General features: G+C 39.8%; 1 protein-coding gene across 2 annotated transcripts; it reads right to left on the bottom strand.

Annotated features, from left to right (window-relative positions):
- On the bottom strand, positions 382-14,202 carry LOC102181614 (NXPE family member 4). Of its 2 annotated transcripts, none has more exons than XM_013969573.2 (5): positions 14,001-14,202; positions 7,255-7,985; positions 6,677-6,738; positions 4,479-4,688; positions 382-1,631 (listed from the first exon to the last, which is right to left on the bottom strand). In XM_013969573.2, exons 1-5 carry the CDS (start codon positions 14,094-14,096, stop codon positions 1,096-1,098), a joined length of 1,635 nt encoding a protein of 544 aa, XP_013825027.2. In that variant the 5' UTR covers positions 14,097-14,202; the 3' UTR covers positions 382-1,095. The 2 variants fall into 2 exon arrangements, with proteins under 2 accessions (XP_013825027.2, XP_013825028.2); XM_013969574.2 differs by lacking the exon at positions 14,001-14,202 and adding an exon at positions 12,000-12,142.

The following is a 15,870-nucleotide window of genomic DNA, read 5'->3' as shown; positions in this document are numbered from 1 at the left end:
GAAGGATAGATTCTATAGGATAGGTTAATTCCTAGCAGGGGAGTCCCTCTAGGGAGAGAAAAGTCAGAGACTTTACTTCAAATTGTGCTGTTCCTCTGTTCCTCTGGAACATGGCCTCATAAGGCTGCTCTTCTGCTCATTGCTATTTAGTCACTAAGTCCTGTCTGACTCCTTTTTGACCCCATAGACTGCAGCCTGCCAGACTTCTCTGTCCATGGGATTTCCCAGGCAAGAATATTGGAGAAGTTGTCACCTCCTTCTCCAGGGGATCTTCCTGACCCAGGGCTTGAACCTGTGCCTCCAGTGTCTCCTGCGTTGGCAGGTGGATTCTTTACTACTCAGCCACCAAAGAAATCGCCCTTCTTCTTGGAAGTCATCCTTTTTTTTTTTTTTTTTTGCCATGCCCCACAGCTTGTGGGATCTTAGTTCCCCAACCAGGAACTGAACCCATGTCCCCTGCATTGGAAATGCAGAGTCTTAACCACTGGACTGCCAAGGAAGTCCTGGAAATCATCTTGAACTTGTTTTGGTGGTGGTGGTGGTTTAGTCGCTAAGTCGTGTCCAACTCTTGTGACCCCATGGACTGTCACCTGCCAGGCTCCTCTGCCCATGGGGTTCTCCAGGCAAGGATACTGGAGTGGGTTGCCATTTCCTTCTCCAAGGCATCTTCCCGCCCCAGGGATTGAACCTTGGTCTCCTGCACTGCAGACAGATTCTTTACCAACTGAGCTATGAGGGATGAGGAAATGAGACTGCTTTCTCCAAATATTTATCTTATAATGACTTTATTGCTGTGAATTTCCATTAATCAGAGAGAGCTTTTAACCGTTAGGCGTCTTGACTTCCTGTTTGTGAAAAGTGGTCTGACTCTGATCAAGAAGGGTAGCTCCTTTTCGTAAGTGTTTTTGTGTTTATTTGTAAGTAGAAGCCCAAATGAGAAATAACAGATTTGGCTGAATTGCCGGTTAATAAATCAGCCATAGTGCAGGTTTTCTCTTGCTAATTGAGAGTTCAGAGCCAACAGCATCTGGCATGATAGCAAACACTTAATAGACGTTTTTAATTAACTGAATAAATTTCAGAGATATGTGTTATCTAGCAAATAAAGTTTAACAGTATATTAATCTGATTTCTGACTACAGACTGGGGCGGGTGGACGTTATTTGTGCCATATGCAATTGTGATATCCCAAGCATCAATAATGCCCACATTGAGATCCTGGAAAATATCCTTCAAGGCAAGATACTGGATATAACCGTGAAAGTCACTAAATCTCTCCACATCAGCGTTCATCTCCCTGATGTTCTCTTCCTTGATGATAACCACAGTGTCTGGGCTTCTCAGAAGAAGGCGTTGAAGTGCATCATGGATGTTGAGGGCCCTTCGGATAAAAACGTCAATGGGAAAGGGTCTGAAGTGTTGGCCCAGAGAAATAACAATGATAGTATTTCTTTCTCCTCCAATTCTGTCAATAACCCGGGCGAGGTACTCAATCTCTTTGACTGAATAGGTCAATGATCCAATCAAGGGATAACCATGTTTTTGCCACTGGATATTGATATTCTTGTTCAAGTCCACAGCAAGTTGCTTTTGAAATTTTCCAGATTCGTGCAGATCCACTGACTTCAGGGCTGATGACAAATGGGAAATCCCAAAATGAAAGCAGAATAAAGTTATGAAGTTCATAAAAATAGAAGAAAAATTATGATGTTTATAATTAAATATTAATCCTGACTAATTTATTATAGGCTTAAATGAGAGACGAGTTTGAAAATTATGGAGCAACAAAAAGTGTTATACAAATAAATTATATCTGCCCCTCTGTAGAGCCATGTAGAACCAAATGGACTGCTGATAGCGAGCATCAATATCACTTCAGTGGAGGATGATGGAGTCACTTTCATGGATATTAGTTTTGACACTTTGTTAACTATAGACTAAGCTCCTTTGAAGATAGATAATGTGCCAGTTGATGTCTATAAATTTCAAAATTCAAGTAAACCTACTTCCCCAAGTTCTTTGTAAGTTCACTTAAGACTGGAATTGTATTCTATACGTCTGTGTTTCTTTTACATATGCGTGAAGTGGTATTGAATACATCATCTATAACAATATTATTGCTATTCATTCGTGAAGGACTTAATAGTTTACAAAACATTTATTAGGACTGATATGTTTATTTACTTCAAAGCTCTGTATATATGCATGGTGGTGGTGATTTAGTTGGTAAGTGTCTGACTCTTGGCTACCCCATGGACTGTAGCCTGCCAGGCTGCTCTGTCCATGGGATTTTTCAGGCAAGAATGGGTTGCCATTTCCTTCTCCAGGGAATCTTCCCCACCCAGGGACTGAACCTGGGTCTCCTGCATTGCAGGCAGATTCTTTACCAACTGAGCTACCAGGGAAACCCTATATATAAAATTGCCATCTTCTGGAAAAGAAAACCAAAAGATGAAATGACCTGCCAAGATTATACAACTAGTAAGTAACAGACTCTGTACCTTAAACTTGAATTTCCTCCTAATTCTTATGAAAGTAATCTACCCAGTCTTAAAACTTTTTAAAAGTATAATATGAATGGAAGAAAATGAAGTCGCTTTATTTTTCACTATATTAATTAGACTATCAAGGCCAGTTTCTTCGTAGCTAGAACATCTGAGGAAAATGTGTGGGAAATGATTATTGATGCTTTGTAATATGTACAAACTTAGAAGTAAAGGGCTACACTTAAAGTCTTAACCCAGTGAGGTTTGAAAATGGTGATGCTGGAGGGTTGGGTGGAAGAAAATGGCAGAATTTTTTCTTCATTCTGTTTCTAACATATTTCAATTTCATTTTCTGAAGCACACAATTACCACACAATTTAACTTTTGACAATACATGTAACAGATGTTTTGTTATCATAGCTTCAAAGGTCAGTCAAGAAAGTAGGTAAGTCAGTAATTCAATACTGTCATAATCTAAGAGCCCACCCTGACCCCACCATTGCATAATGTGATGCTGGAAGTTGTCACTAGATCCTAAATTTTATAGATGAGGAAACTGAGATCTGGAGGAGATTTGTCATTTACCAGGGGTCACAACTTAAAACTCTCCCCTTTGAGACTGGAATTGACATATATACACTGCGATGTATAAAACAGATAACTAATGAGAACCTACTGTATAGTACAGGGAACTATCCTATGGTTCCTACAGAACTCAGTGCTGTGTGGTGGACTAAGTGGGAAGAAAATCCAAAAAAGAGGGGATATATATATAGCTGATTCACTTTGCTGCACAGCAGAAAATAACACAATATTGTAAAGCTAGTATTCTCCAATAAAAAGAAAAAAACTCTCCCCTTGTGTTGCAGGGGGTTCAAGGTCCTACTGATGTTCCCTTTTTACTGAATGAATCAGCTTGCTCTCTGAGTTGGAGATCACAAGAGTGGCCTCATGTTAGGAAGGCCAGTGGGGAGCCACGCTAAAGCTACACTGTCCCCAGTGGTAAGAGCTAGGGCCCAGAATACAGAGGGCTGGCAGTGACAGTTTTCCAGATAACAGAGCTAAGATCTACTAGTGGATTCTGAGTTATTATTGATGCATTCTTTGTTTAGTTAAAGGAGCAACTGGACTAGGCTTCTAGCCCCAGTTCTAATATGAACCAATGATAATAGGGCAATAGCTATTGTTTTCTGGGCACTTACTAAGTGCCTTGCTATGTGCTTCGCTATGTGTTAAATATTTTATAACCATTACTTCATTTAATCTTCATAACCATCACCAGATGCTGTTGTTATTTTTAGTTCACTGATGTGGAAAATAAGCTGTATGTCCAGGGTCATAGTCTAGGTTTGTTAAGCTCCTAAGCCCCTGCATTTAACTATTATGCCTACCTGATATGAAGCTATTACCTCAACTGTAGCATCTGTCCTTCTGGGAAACAGTCATCTTGATGACAGCTCACACCAAAGAGAGCTAACTATGTAGTCAGCCGTATTCTAAATACGTTGTGTATAGTACTTCATTTTTACCAAGTGGGTACTGTTTTCATCTCCATTTACAGATGAGGAAACTAAGGACAAAATCCTAGTGATGTAACCTGCCCAAGGCCATCAGATAGGACAGTAGAGGCCCTATTTTGATCCCAGGACATCTGGGTGTAGAAGCCACACCCATAATCATCATGCCGTCTGTAGAAGGTAGGTAGTATACGATCTTCTGATTGTCAGCTTTGTGCGTGACTTTCTGAGTATCCTGGGTAAATACTGAAGTGTGAATTCTGCAGAAATAGGAATGGAGTAAACGTTTTTCTATCCTGGCTCCTTTCTAGTCAATAAATGGATTCTTACAAAGAGAAGATAATACCTTGTGAAAAGTGTTGATGTGCTCTGATTAAGAAATATGAAAGAGGAATTCTCCATATTCCTTTCTCCCCTTGAAATGAAAAAGAAGTTTCTGAAAGGGATGTGAGTAAAAGCTCAGACAGAGACATACTGTTGATCCTGCTTTTGAAGTATTCCATCCACTGGCGGATCGTGGAATCTCCCAATAGATAAATGAATTTTCCTCTCAGGCATTCTTTCATTTCAATTGCAGCCAGACTACAGGAGACAGGATTCCACGTGTCTTTCCAGACATGTCCACTGGGAATTGTGGATGCCATTCCAAACTTGCATTGCCTTTTCACTGGAACTGTCTTTTCTGCTAAAGAATCAACAAGATAGAGTCTTCTAAAGTATCACTTTATCCATGAGTATTTAATAAGAACCAACTGTCTTTTTTAGGTATCCTTTTAATAGAGTGTGAGGGTGGAGGAAAAACCTTATTGAAGCATCATTCTCTTGATGGAATAGTTAGTTTTCAGAAAAAAAATTTCTCTGATAAGAATTTTATAAGTGATAACTCATTAATGTTCATTATAGATAACATGTTTTCTCCCAGAGAAAAAGGCCTTCTGGGTAAAATTTAAATATTTGTTTGCCTTCTTATGAAAGAAAAGACATCAATTCTTACTTAGTAGTGAAAACTCAATTATCTTGTCATTTAGCCCAATTTACCTCAAAGTTTATCACACACTGTCACAGTGTCTTAAACGCCACCATCAAACTGTTAATGCTTTAAGTGCAAGGAGATATAAAAAAAAACTAACAATTAATTTGGTTTGAGTCCTGGACAGTCCACATGGATATGGCTGTAGGCTGGAGCAGACTCGTGGGAATCCGGGATAGGCTGGGTATTGACCATTAGTCCCAGGTTTCTGAAGAATCTGGGAATATGATGGACTGAGGTGTTTATCCTTGGCAGTCTTGGGGCTGTGATTATTCACCACCCAAAGGAAGTGGTTTAATATTTTAATAACTGGCATAAGCATCTTTGTGTATCCTGGGTGAAAAATGCCATTTCCATCTGTAGATACATAAACACACTTCAGTGTCAATGAGTTTAGTAGCAATTAGCAAGCTGTTGATACTGAACTTAAGGGACACAAAAGTTCCTGCATTAAATCATTTCCGATAGGGATTTCAATGTTCCCTAGTGGCTAGATCGTAAAAGAATCCGCCTGCAGTACAGGAGACCCGAGTTTGATCCCTGGGTCAGGAAGATCTCCTAGAGTAGGAAATAGCAACCCACCGTAGCATTCTTGCCTGGGGAATTCTAAGGACAGAGGAACCTGGTGGGCTATAGCCCATGGGGTTGCAAAAAGTCGGACTCAACTGAGCAACTAACACTTTCAGCCAAAGAAATTGAAGAGAAGTTAATAAAAGTATGGAAGTGCTATTTTATATGTTCAAATGGTTTGAAAGATGGCAAAGACAAGGAGGGGGAAATTGGAATGAACTGAATTATAGATGGCAGGTTAGAAACCTCTGCTGCTGCTGCTGCTAAGTCGCTTCAGTCGTGTCCGACTCTGTGCAACCCCATAGACGGCAGCCCACCAGGCTCCCCCATCCTTGGGATTCTCCAGGCAAGAACACTGGAGTGGGTTGCCATTTCCTTCTCCAATGCAGGAAAGTGAAAAGTCAAAGTGAAGTCATTCAGTCGTGTCCGACTCTTAGCAACCCCATGGACCAAAGCCCACCAGGCTCCTCTGTCCATGGGATTTTCCAGGCAAGAGTACTGGAGTGGGGTGCCATTGCCTTCTAGATGGTGATTATTGTGCTTGTAGTGATGAGGGAAGTGCTAATGGTGGTGGTTGGGGAGGTAAGACCTAGGTGCAAACTGGGAGATGAATGTTGTTGCATCTGATGGGCAAGTAATCCGTTGCCTGATAGATGCTGATGAGGTTGATGATGAGGGTTATAAATCAGGTTTAGGACTCCAGTCATTTATTCACTTAGGTGATTGGTGTCTTGGCCCACCACAGACAAGCCTGATGAGCAGAGTAACATATGATTGGTAGTAGTGAACAAGTTCTGAGGAAGGAAAAACCCATGGGATGAGTGCTAAGTGTGAGTGTGCTCAATCACACAGTTGTGTCCATCTCTGTGCGACCCCATGGACTGTAGCCCACCAGGTTCCTCTGTTCATGGAACTCTCCAGGCAAGAATACTGGAGTGGGTTGCCATTTCCTACTCCAGGGGATCTTCCTGACCCAGGGATCGAACCCGTGTCTCCTGCATTGGCAGGTGGATTCTTTACTGCTGAGCCACCTGGGAAGCCCCAGCCATCAGTCACACAAAGGGAGGACTTACAGTTACATTTGGAGACAGTAATGGCATCGAACTTTGCTATCATCTCTACACCCACATTTGACCTTAAAGAGACAGATATAAAAATTAATTGGCAAGTAGCCCAAGATCAGGAAACATAAGAAGTCACATTACCCATTGTTTCAGTTATTTCTTATGATAATAACTGACTACTTTGGCCACAGTTCCAGGCCATTTATTAAATTTCCATTTCTTGGCCTATTAATTCAGGGAGTACAGATCCCCGGAAGGTGTACAAGGTAAATTTTGTGATTCAGAAAGAATATATTAGCACCTAGGCATATTCACACATGTATATTTCTTCTTCTAATTTTTATTCTAGTCATTTTTTTTGTTGTTGTTTCAATCGTACGGGTTAAATATCCAAAATATTTAGGGATGACTGGAGAGTGGGCACTGTCCCCAGATGAATTCACATATCTTTTCTAAAATTGCTCTTCATAAAGTCCCAAAGTTGATACATTAATACACAATTAATTAATAGCTAGTTCCTTTGGATCAACAGATAGGCCAAATCATTACTGTATTTACCCAGATAGTCTCCAGAAATAATTATTTACCTTTCAAAAAGACTTCTTTCTTGTTTGCTAAGATAAGACACGTCCTTATTTTTGGAGTGCATGTGGGTGAGTGCAGCACAGGGAACGTTTGGAGGCTTCAAGCAGTAGAAAGCTTCTCGGTCTCGGGTGTCCAGGTATTCACACAGTTCAGCACTTGAATTTAAAACCAGGGCACAGTCAGTACTGACTTGGGAGGTGCCTCTGTTAAACTGGCCTGTGAAGATCACCCTGTCGTAGCCTTGGTTCCTGGCCCTCCAGAGAGCCGACACCCCTTCACTGGGGTGGATGAGCAGGACAGACAGGGACACCTGGCCCTCCCAGAACAGGGTGAAGCTCACAAGGTAGGTGCCATTGTTGAAGTCTGTCACCTTTCCAGAAGCACCCGCTTTCAGGGCTGGGGAGGACATCCTGGCCCTGAGGAAGTCCCCACCATATTCCTTCCTGCGTCCCAGGTGGTCCCTCACCTCCAGCAGGACGTCCAGCTGGTCCCCCCTGCAGTATGTGTCTCGAGGACTGAGGAGGGTGGCTCTGCTGTGCGTGGCGCTGGTGGTGGATCTCACGTTGGTGAAGGGTCTGGGTGGGATCAGCTGGTCTAGTTTCTCCATGATGCTCTTTATCCTCAGCTCAGTCTCTGCTGGTGAAACTGCTGGATTCAGTGCTGGTTCAGGATGTGTTTTCATAACGAAATTCCAGTGATGGAGGGAAAAGGGCAACTTGAGCACAGTCCGTAACTGAAATGACAAGGAATACAATAGAGAACACGGAAAGTGTGCCTATTTAATATGATAATTATGGTAGGTTAGTCAACGTCTCTTTCATCAAATGATGAGTGGTAGAAAAATTAAAAATAAAATGATATTGAGATTACATTATCATCCATGTTTCATAGGAAAAATGATTTTCCTTAAAGCTGGTGGTGAAACTTCACTTTTCACTGGCTGTTGAAAAGTGTTGTTTTTGTTGTTGTTTTGTTACACCACACAGCTTATGAGATTGTTCCCCAACCTGGGATTGAACTCCTAGGCTTTTGGCAGTGAAAGCACCAGGTCCTAACCACTGGACTGTCAGGGAATTTCCATCACTGGCTAATCTATTTTGGGCGAGCCATTCTACTGCAAAGAATCTTCTTTCTTAAAGTGATGATCATAAAATATACTTTCATTGGGCAATTGTGAAGACCAAATGAGAAAATGCTTTTTAACTGCATAGCAGAGAACAGACGTTTATTGTTCTTTTATTTTTATCTTAAAATTAGAGTTCAGTCATTTAAATAAATCTTTAAGAAAATTTTCAAGAAGCGTGGAGATTTTATGTAATATACAATTATCTGTTTTGTCTATTTCACTTTTTATACTTTGATTAAACAGTCTGCAGTATTTACTAGTAATTCTCAGATTACTGTTTTAGCTAACAGGACATAAGAGACATAGGCTACTTTCTATATTTATTTTCTCATCATAAAATAACACTGACATTATTAAAAGTGAGAGAATGCCACAACTCGATAGAAAATAAAAATCAGTCATGATTACAGAAACCACTCTTAACCATTTTGGTGGTTTTCCTCTCATCCTGTATAACCATTTCACGTGATTGTGAATGCACTGAATATTTACCAATTAATTTTGATTAAAAATAGTGTCATTAAAACCTTTCCACCTTATGTCCAAATAATATTCCAGCCTATGGACATAGTTTAATATTTCACCTATTCCTATATTTTTAGATATTCATTGTATTCAACTTTTCTCTGTTACTTATAATTCTGTAAAGGACACTGTTTGGTATAAATCTTCCCAGTAATAGCTCTGAATTTCCAATGAAGGCAGAGTATCTTGTGTTGGACTCGGTTACTGTGGTTAACATTTTTACTTTTTATTATTTGACATGTTCTGACTTTTTAGAAATAAAAACATTTTTATTTATTAAATTACAGAGATGGTATTAGTAACCAGGATGTGCCAGGTACCATTCTAAATGCTTTTCATTTGCTAGCTCATTAATCCTCACAATAATATATGAGGTATTTATTTTTATGACCCAATTTTCAGATGATGAAACTGGTTCACCTAAAAAGTTAAGAAATTTAGCCAAACCTGCACAGTTAGTCAACAAGAGAGTCGAGTTTTAATCCCAGGCAAGTATCTCTGTAAATGAGCTACCCAGGGACTTCTCTGGTGGTCTACTGGCCAAGATTCCATGCTCCCAGTGCAGGGGGCCTGGGTTCAATCCCTGGTCAGGGAACTAGATCCCACGTGCCACAACTAAGGAGTTCACATTCTGCAACTAAAAGATCTCACACACTGCAACTAAGACCCAGCACAGCCGACTAAATAAATGAGAAAAATTATATATATGTATATATACATATACACATGCCTACATACATCTGAGCTGCCCAGTGTTGTGAATATGCAGTAAGGCTAGAATTCTCTTTCACTGCTGGTTTAGGTGCAAATTGGCACCACATGTCTGGAAAACAGGTCTATAGCATATAGTAAGACCTTTAACAATGTTCACTGCATTTACCAATAATTCTACTTCTGAGAACTCAGTGAATCATAGTAATACCTCTGAATTTCCAATAAAGGCAGAGTAGCTTGTATTGGCACTCCAGTGTTCTTGCCTGGAGAATCCTAGGGATGGGGGAGCCCAGTGGGCTGCCATCTATGGGGTCGCACAGAGTCGGACACGACTGAAGCGACTTAGCAGCAGCAGCAGCAGCAGCAGCAGCAGCAGCAGCAGCAGCAGCAGCTTGTATTGGACTAACTTTCCTGTAGATAACAATGATAAATTCTAGATACTCCCCTCCGCCCCACCCCCCCCCACTGCAAATCTCTTTTAAGAGCACTGGAGAGTGACCACAAACTGACAGACGCCAGAGGAGAGCTGAAATGTGAAAGAAGGAGCTACGCTGAATTTGCATAATAAAAAAGTGCCAACTGAGTTTCTTCCCCGTGGAGTGAAATTATACCAAAAGTGACACATAGGTCTTCAGGAAGGAATGAAAAGCCCCAGAAACGGTAAATACATGGGTTAACATAAAATACTATGTGTTTATTTTCTAATTTCTTTAAAATGCATATAATTATTTAAAAACTACAATTTTGTAATATTATAACAACTACAGCATAATGAATAAGTTGGGGAGTAAATGGGAATAAATTATTAAAAAGTTATTACAGATTATGTGAAGTAGCGCAATATTAACTCTAAAACTTAAGAATATGCATTGTAATCTCTAGAGAAACCACTTAAAAAAAAACTTAGAGCTATGAAAATAATAGAGAAACTAAAAGGACATAGTAAAAAAAAAAAAATCAATCCAAAGGAAGGAAGGAAATGGGGAGCAGAGGAATCAAAATCAGAATGGCCAAACAGAAAATAAGTAGCAAAATGGTGGACCTAAATCCACTCATATTCATCATTTCATTAAAAGTAGGTATACTAAACACTTCATTAAAGGGCAGAGATAATCATACTGCTTTGGAATAGTAGAGTTTACAGATTTTTAAAAGACAGTATGTATGCATAAAATAATGTTTTGTTATCAATGCATTCATTTGTATGTATTTTGAAATATTTAAAATATTTTGGTATTAAAAGTTATAGTTTGGCATTAAAATTTATGGTATTATCAAATTTTGGAAGAATGTTTGTTTAGTAAATTTGTGATCAATGTTTCAGTATTTGAGATAATTCATTTATAAAATGGTGCAGCTGTTATAGTTCCAGCTATGTGATTCGTAATGCATTCTAGAAAAAAAGTTTTACTAGAATGATTTCTAATAAATGGAGTGTTAAATTTTTTTTAAAATGCAGAGATAAAACAGCAAGACCCAACTACTTGCTATCTATGAGGAATGTAGGTTAAGTATTAAGATACCTATAGGCTGAAAGTGAAAGGATAAAAAAAACCAGTATGTCATTAAAGCATAAAAAAGCTGCTATTAATGTTAAAGTAGACTTCAAGGCAAAGAGTATCACCAGACATAAAGATGGACATCCTAGAGTGATAAGAGGGTCAATTTGTCTAAAAACATAACAACCTTAAACGTGTACATGCCTACATATACATGTATTTATATGTGAAACAAAAACTGTCAGAACTAAAGGGAAAAATAGAAAAAGCCACAATTATAATTAAAAATTAGGCAAATCTCTCTCAGCAGATGCTATAGGAACAAAATTTAAAAATGACTAAGTACCTAGAGGATCTGAAGAACATTATTATGGTAACATTTTTTAACCATCACAGCACATTACCAGACATTTTAAAATTGCTACAACTTCATGTGAAAATCGTAAGTGATTTCAGTAGAGTAAAATAATATTCTCTGCGCAAACTCTTTTGGTAGAAAAGCAACAGGAAAATTCTGATTCAAGGGGAAGGAATAAGCACATGTTATAACCTCGACTGGGCTTCCTGGTGGCTCAGATGGTAAGAATCTGCCTGCAGTGCCAGAGACTGGGTTCAATACCTGGGTCGGGAAGACCCCCTGGAGAAGGATATAGTAACCCACTCCAGTATCCTTGGCTGGAGAATCCCATGGACAGAGGAGCCTAGTGGGCTATAGTCCACAGGGTTGCAAAGAGTCAGATACGACTGAGTGACTAACACTTTACCTTTCTTTCCTAGCCTTGCTTTCCCACCATAAGATCATATCAATGGCAGAAAAGAACTTAACAATTTTCCAACTATTCGGGGAAATAGGAAGAAATACCTTATATGGACCAGAACTTACAAGCAATCTCCTGAAAACTGAAAGGCAGATGAGATTAGATCAAGGAAGAGCCCATGGCTGCCAGTGCATATAGGTGAGGCTTCTGTAAAGAAGGAAGTCTCTCCAGGGACATTGCCAGCGTGGAGGAGGTTGGTAACTGGAGTAGGAGGGGTTGAGGGCAGGCCCATAGGAGGACAAACCACGCAGGTTGATACCTTCCTATTTCCCCACCTGTGCTGGGCCAGGCAGCTAGGAACAGGGAATTCTCTACTCTCATGAGAATAAAAACTATAGATATTTAAGTTGGGGAGGTCAGTGGGACCCAGTGTGCCTGGCAACACTTTAGACAAACAGGGAGCACTTATGCCACACACATGCTGGAGGAAACAGATAATGGCAGTCCGGACTGGCCACCGCAGAGCTTCAGGTGTAAGAATGCACACAACCGAGAATCAGCAAAAACTTTCATTGAAGGTAACTCATGAGAGGGAATTCCCTGGCTGTCCAGTGGTTAAAACTCTGCACTTTCACTGCAGGGGGCGCAGGTTCCAAGTTCCTGGTTGTGGAACTAACAGCTTGGTCAAAAAATAAAAGCAACTCTGAGAGAGAGGTATTGTCAAGTTCAGCAAAGGGAAGACATCCAAGGGAAGGAACAGAATTAATACAAAAATCAAAACAAAGCTTTAGAACAAGCATACCTTCTGGCCTCGGAGAGATCTAGATGATATTGGATCTACGAACTAGTAAGTCTTTTGAGATCTTGGAAAGTAAGACCCTACTGTTCCTTATGCAAAATCAGTAGGATTCCTTTATTCCAGCAGCAAGCAATTAGAAAATGAGTTTAAAAGAACAGTCATTACAATAGCAACAAAATAATTAATGACGGACCAAGGTGTCAGTCTAACCAAAGATGCTTAAGACCTGAATGCAAAAGTTGTAAAATTTAGTGAAAGATGTTGAAGAAGACCTATGTAGGTGGAGAGAGATGACGTGTTGATAAATAGCACAATAGTATTATAAACAAGTCAGTTTTCTCAATTTGATCTACATGGCTAATGCAATGCACATATAATTTAAGTAGAATTTTTCACTAAATTTGACAGACTGATTCCAAAACATGTAAGAGGGAAGGCCAAGACCGGCTGAAAACCTCCTAAAGTAGGTTAAGCAAGGATAACTTGACCTCCAAGTTTTCAAAACTAATTATGAAGCTCTGTTAATTACAGCCATGCGTTATTGATACAGGAAAGCCAAACTGATCAATGGAATAGAACAAAGAACCCACAGAGGGACCTGTACTTATTAAAATTTTTGATATACAATAAAAATGACCTGATATATCAGCTTGGAAAGAAAGGACTACAAAATGGAAAAAGCTGGAAAAAGTGGTTATCCATACAGAAATAAAAGCAGAATCAGCCAAAAAAATCCAGGTACATTAAGGGTTCAGTGTCTAAATAAAGCAACCTTTAAAACTGTAAGTAGAATATTTAGATAAACAATTTGACACAGGTGTAGGGAAAGGTTTATTAGTACTTAAAAAGCATTAACAGTGAAAAAAAACACAAATAAATTTTACTATATACACCTGAAAATATTCTGTTGTTCAGAAGTTCCTTGTGCATGTACACTCAGTTGTGTCCAGCTCTTTGCAACCCGGTGGACTGTAGCCCACTAGGCTCCTCTCTCCATGGAATTTTCCAGGCAAGAATACTGAAGTGGGTTGCCATTGTCTACTCCACAGAATTTCCTTAGAGAAGGTGTAAAGACAAGCTAAATCTTGGGAGGAGACAGGTGCAACGCAGATATAAGGGATGAAGAGTGTGAGTGTAGATACACACACACACACACACACACACACAACATTATCCTCTCCCATATTACATGATGATTGTCAAGTAGTTCTTAAAAGTTGAAACTCCTCTTCTAGACTCTAAAGGTCTGCTTGTTTGGACTTTTCTAGAACGAGTGAAGTGTCACATAATATAGTTTTGTGAAACATACAAAGAAAACAATTCCTACCTTCGTGGAGTTTTGGATAACTGCAAAAGTGATCCAAGAGGCTAAGATAAACACCAATATCAACAGTGACTTGTGATTTGCTATTCTCATTGTCATGATCAGGATCCTAAAAGAGACAATGCAAAAACAGGCCCAAATACACAGCACCAGAAAAGAAATGCAGAAATACTTGACAAGTTCTCCTGATTCTTTTTTCCTCAGCTGTTATGTCCAGAATGGAAACTTGGTCCTCCCGCTGCTCTTGCTGTGTCTCTGCTTCCTTTGTTTATTGGCTCGTACCTTCAAGAGAAGCACTATTCTGAGAACGGAGCCCATCTTGGAGTCTAAAAATTGAGGAACTAAGAATTTGATGGACGCAAGTGTGCTCATTCTTAGGGGGCGTTTCCAGGCTATAAGTCATCTAACAGGCTTCCTGTTCTCTTCCCGTAAGAACAAAGAACAGACATAAAACATGACCCAGAGGGATGTTATGGGGAGGGAGGTGGGAGGGGGGTTCATGTTTGGGATCGCATGCACACCCGTGGTGGATTCATGTCAATGTATGGCAAAACCAATACAGTATTGTAAAGTAAAATAAAGTAAAAATAAAAAGTTAAAAAAAATCCCAATAAATACTGACTGATAATCGCATTATTTTGTGGCCATTTTAAAGTACTTGATTTTTTCTAGCTTCCTTTTTACTAATGTGCTAGTAGGTTCCCCCTTTCTTGTCTTACTAGACTTTCTAGCACCCCTCAAGCTTGAGAAGATGTATTGTAAAATTCAGATTTCTCTCTGAAATGTTTTAGGCTTTCTCAGTGTTTTCCTATGGTTACATCTTCATTTCTGTCTTTGCCCTGGAATTTCAAGTTGTCCTTTCATATCACTTGGCTTAAACACTGCCCTTTGAAAATTTTCCTTGTCTCAAAATTTTTTCTCCCCTTGAAGCAACTCCTACCCTAATACCCAGTTAAAACACAGAGGTTAGAAGTTTCTGCACCCAAGAATAAATGTTGCCCCTTTCCCTCACCTCCCCCATTTTGCAAATATTTTCATACCTTCAATTTGAAGACTTTGCATAACTCCATACACAGGAACTACTGTTGTAAAGCTTTGTTCTGAAGCCACTGGTGTATTACTGGGGTACCTCTCCTCTGTGCCAAGACAAATCACAGGTATACGTTGCAGTCTGCATGCTTTGAGCTTAGATCCATAGCCCTCTTCTCGGTTCAGGTAAGGTGATTTGCCAGCTCCACCTTAAGGAAGTATGTGGAGCGCAACTACAGTTCTCAGTTCACTCAGAGGTGGGGAGGAGAAATGAAATTCTCAGTATGCTTAGATGAGACAGTTTTCATGTTCTTAGACTTGATTAGTCTAATCTTAGTAAGTGTACAATAAATATCCAACAAAAAATGTGAATGAGTTTGGAATTTTGAATGAATAGTCGTCCCTGGGAAGCTGAACCACCTAGTCTCCATCTGAGCCTTGTCATCAAGATCCAGCTGCCAGGATTCAAGTGTATATTATCTAGTGCAGAATAGGTACTCAATAAAATTTGCTGAATAAATTTGAAAGAACCTCACACACAACACAGGCAAGACAATGATACTGACTCACTCTCAGACCAACAGAGTGACAGCTTACAGTCATGGGTTTGAATCCATCTGGGATTTGTATTCCTTTTTAAAATCTGATATTTATTTTCTTGTTCGGCTGTGTTGGGTCTTAGTTGCAGCACACAGGGCCTTTCAGTTGTGGCATGCAAACTCTTCTTTGCATGGTGGGATCTAGTTCACTGACCAAAGATTGAACCTGAGCCCCTGCATTGGGAGCGCAGAGTCTTAGCCACTGGACCACCAGGGAAGTCCCTGGGATTTGTAATTTTGAACCA

Source organism: Capra hircus, chromosome 15 (genome assembly GCF_001704415.2).
Source record: "Capra hircus breed San Clemente chromosome 15, ASM170441v1, whole genome shotgun sequence".
NCBI classification, from domain to species: domain Eukaryota; kingdom Metazoa; phylum Chordata; class Mammalia; order Artiodactyla; family Bovidae; genus Capra; species Capra hircus.
The sequence above is the reverse complement of the archived record's forward strand: the minus strand, read 5'-3'. Positions and strand labels throughout refer to the sequence as shown.

Coding starts and splice junctions, on each gene's coding strand:
- LOC102181614 (XM_013969573.2), bottom strand. CDS start 14,096: ATGACAATGAGAATAGCAAATCACAAGTCACTGTTGATATTGGTGTTT. Junction 7,986..14,000: donor TTATCCAAAACTCCACGAAG/GTAGGAATTGTT, acceptor TTGTCATTTCAG/TTACGGACTGTGCTCAAGTT. Junction 6,739..7,254: donor GAAAGAAGTCTTTTTGAAAG/GTAAATAATTAT, acceptor TGTCTCTTTAAG/GTCAAATGTGGGTGTAGAGA.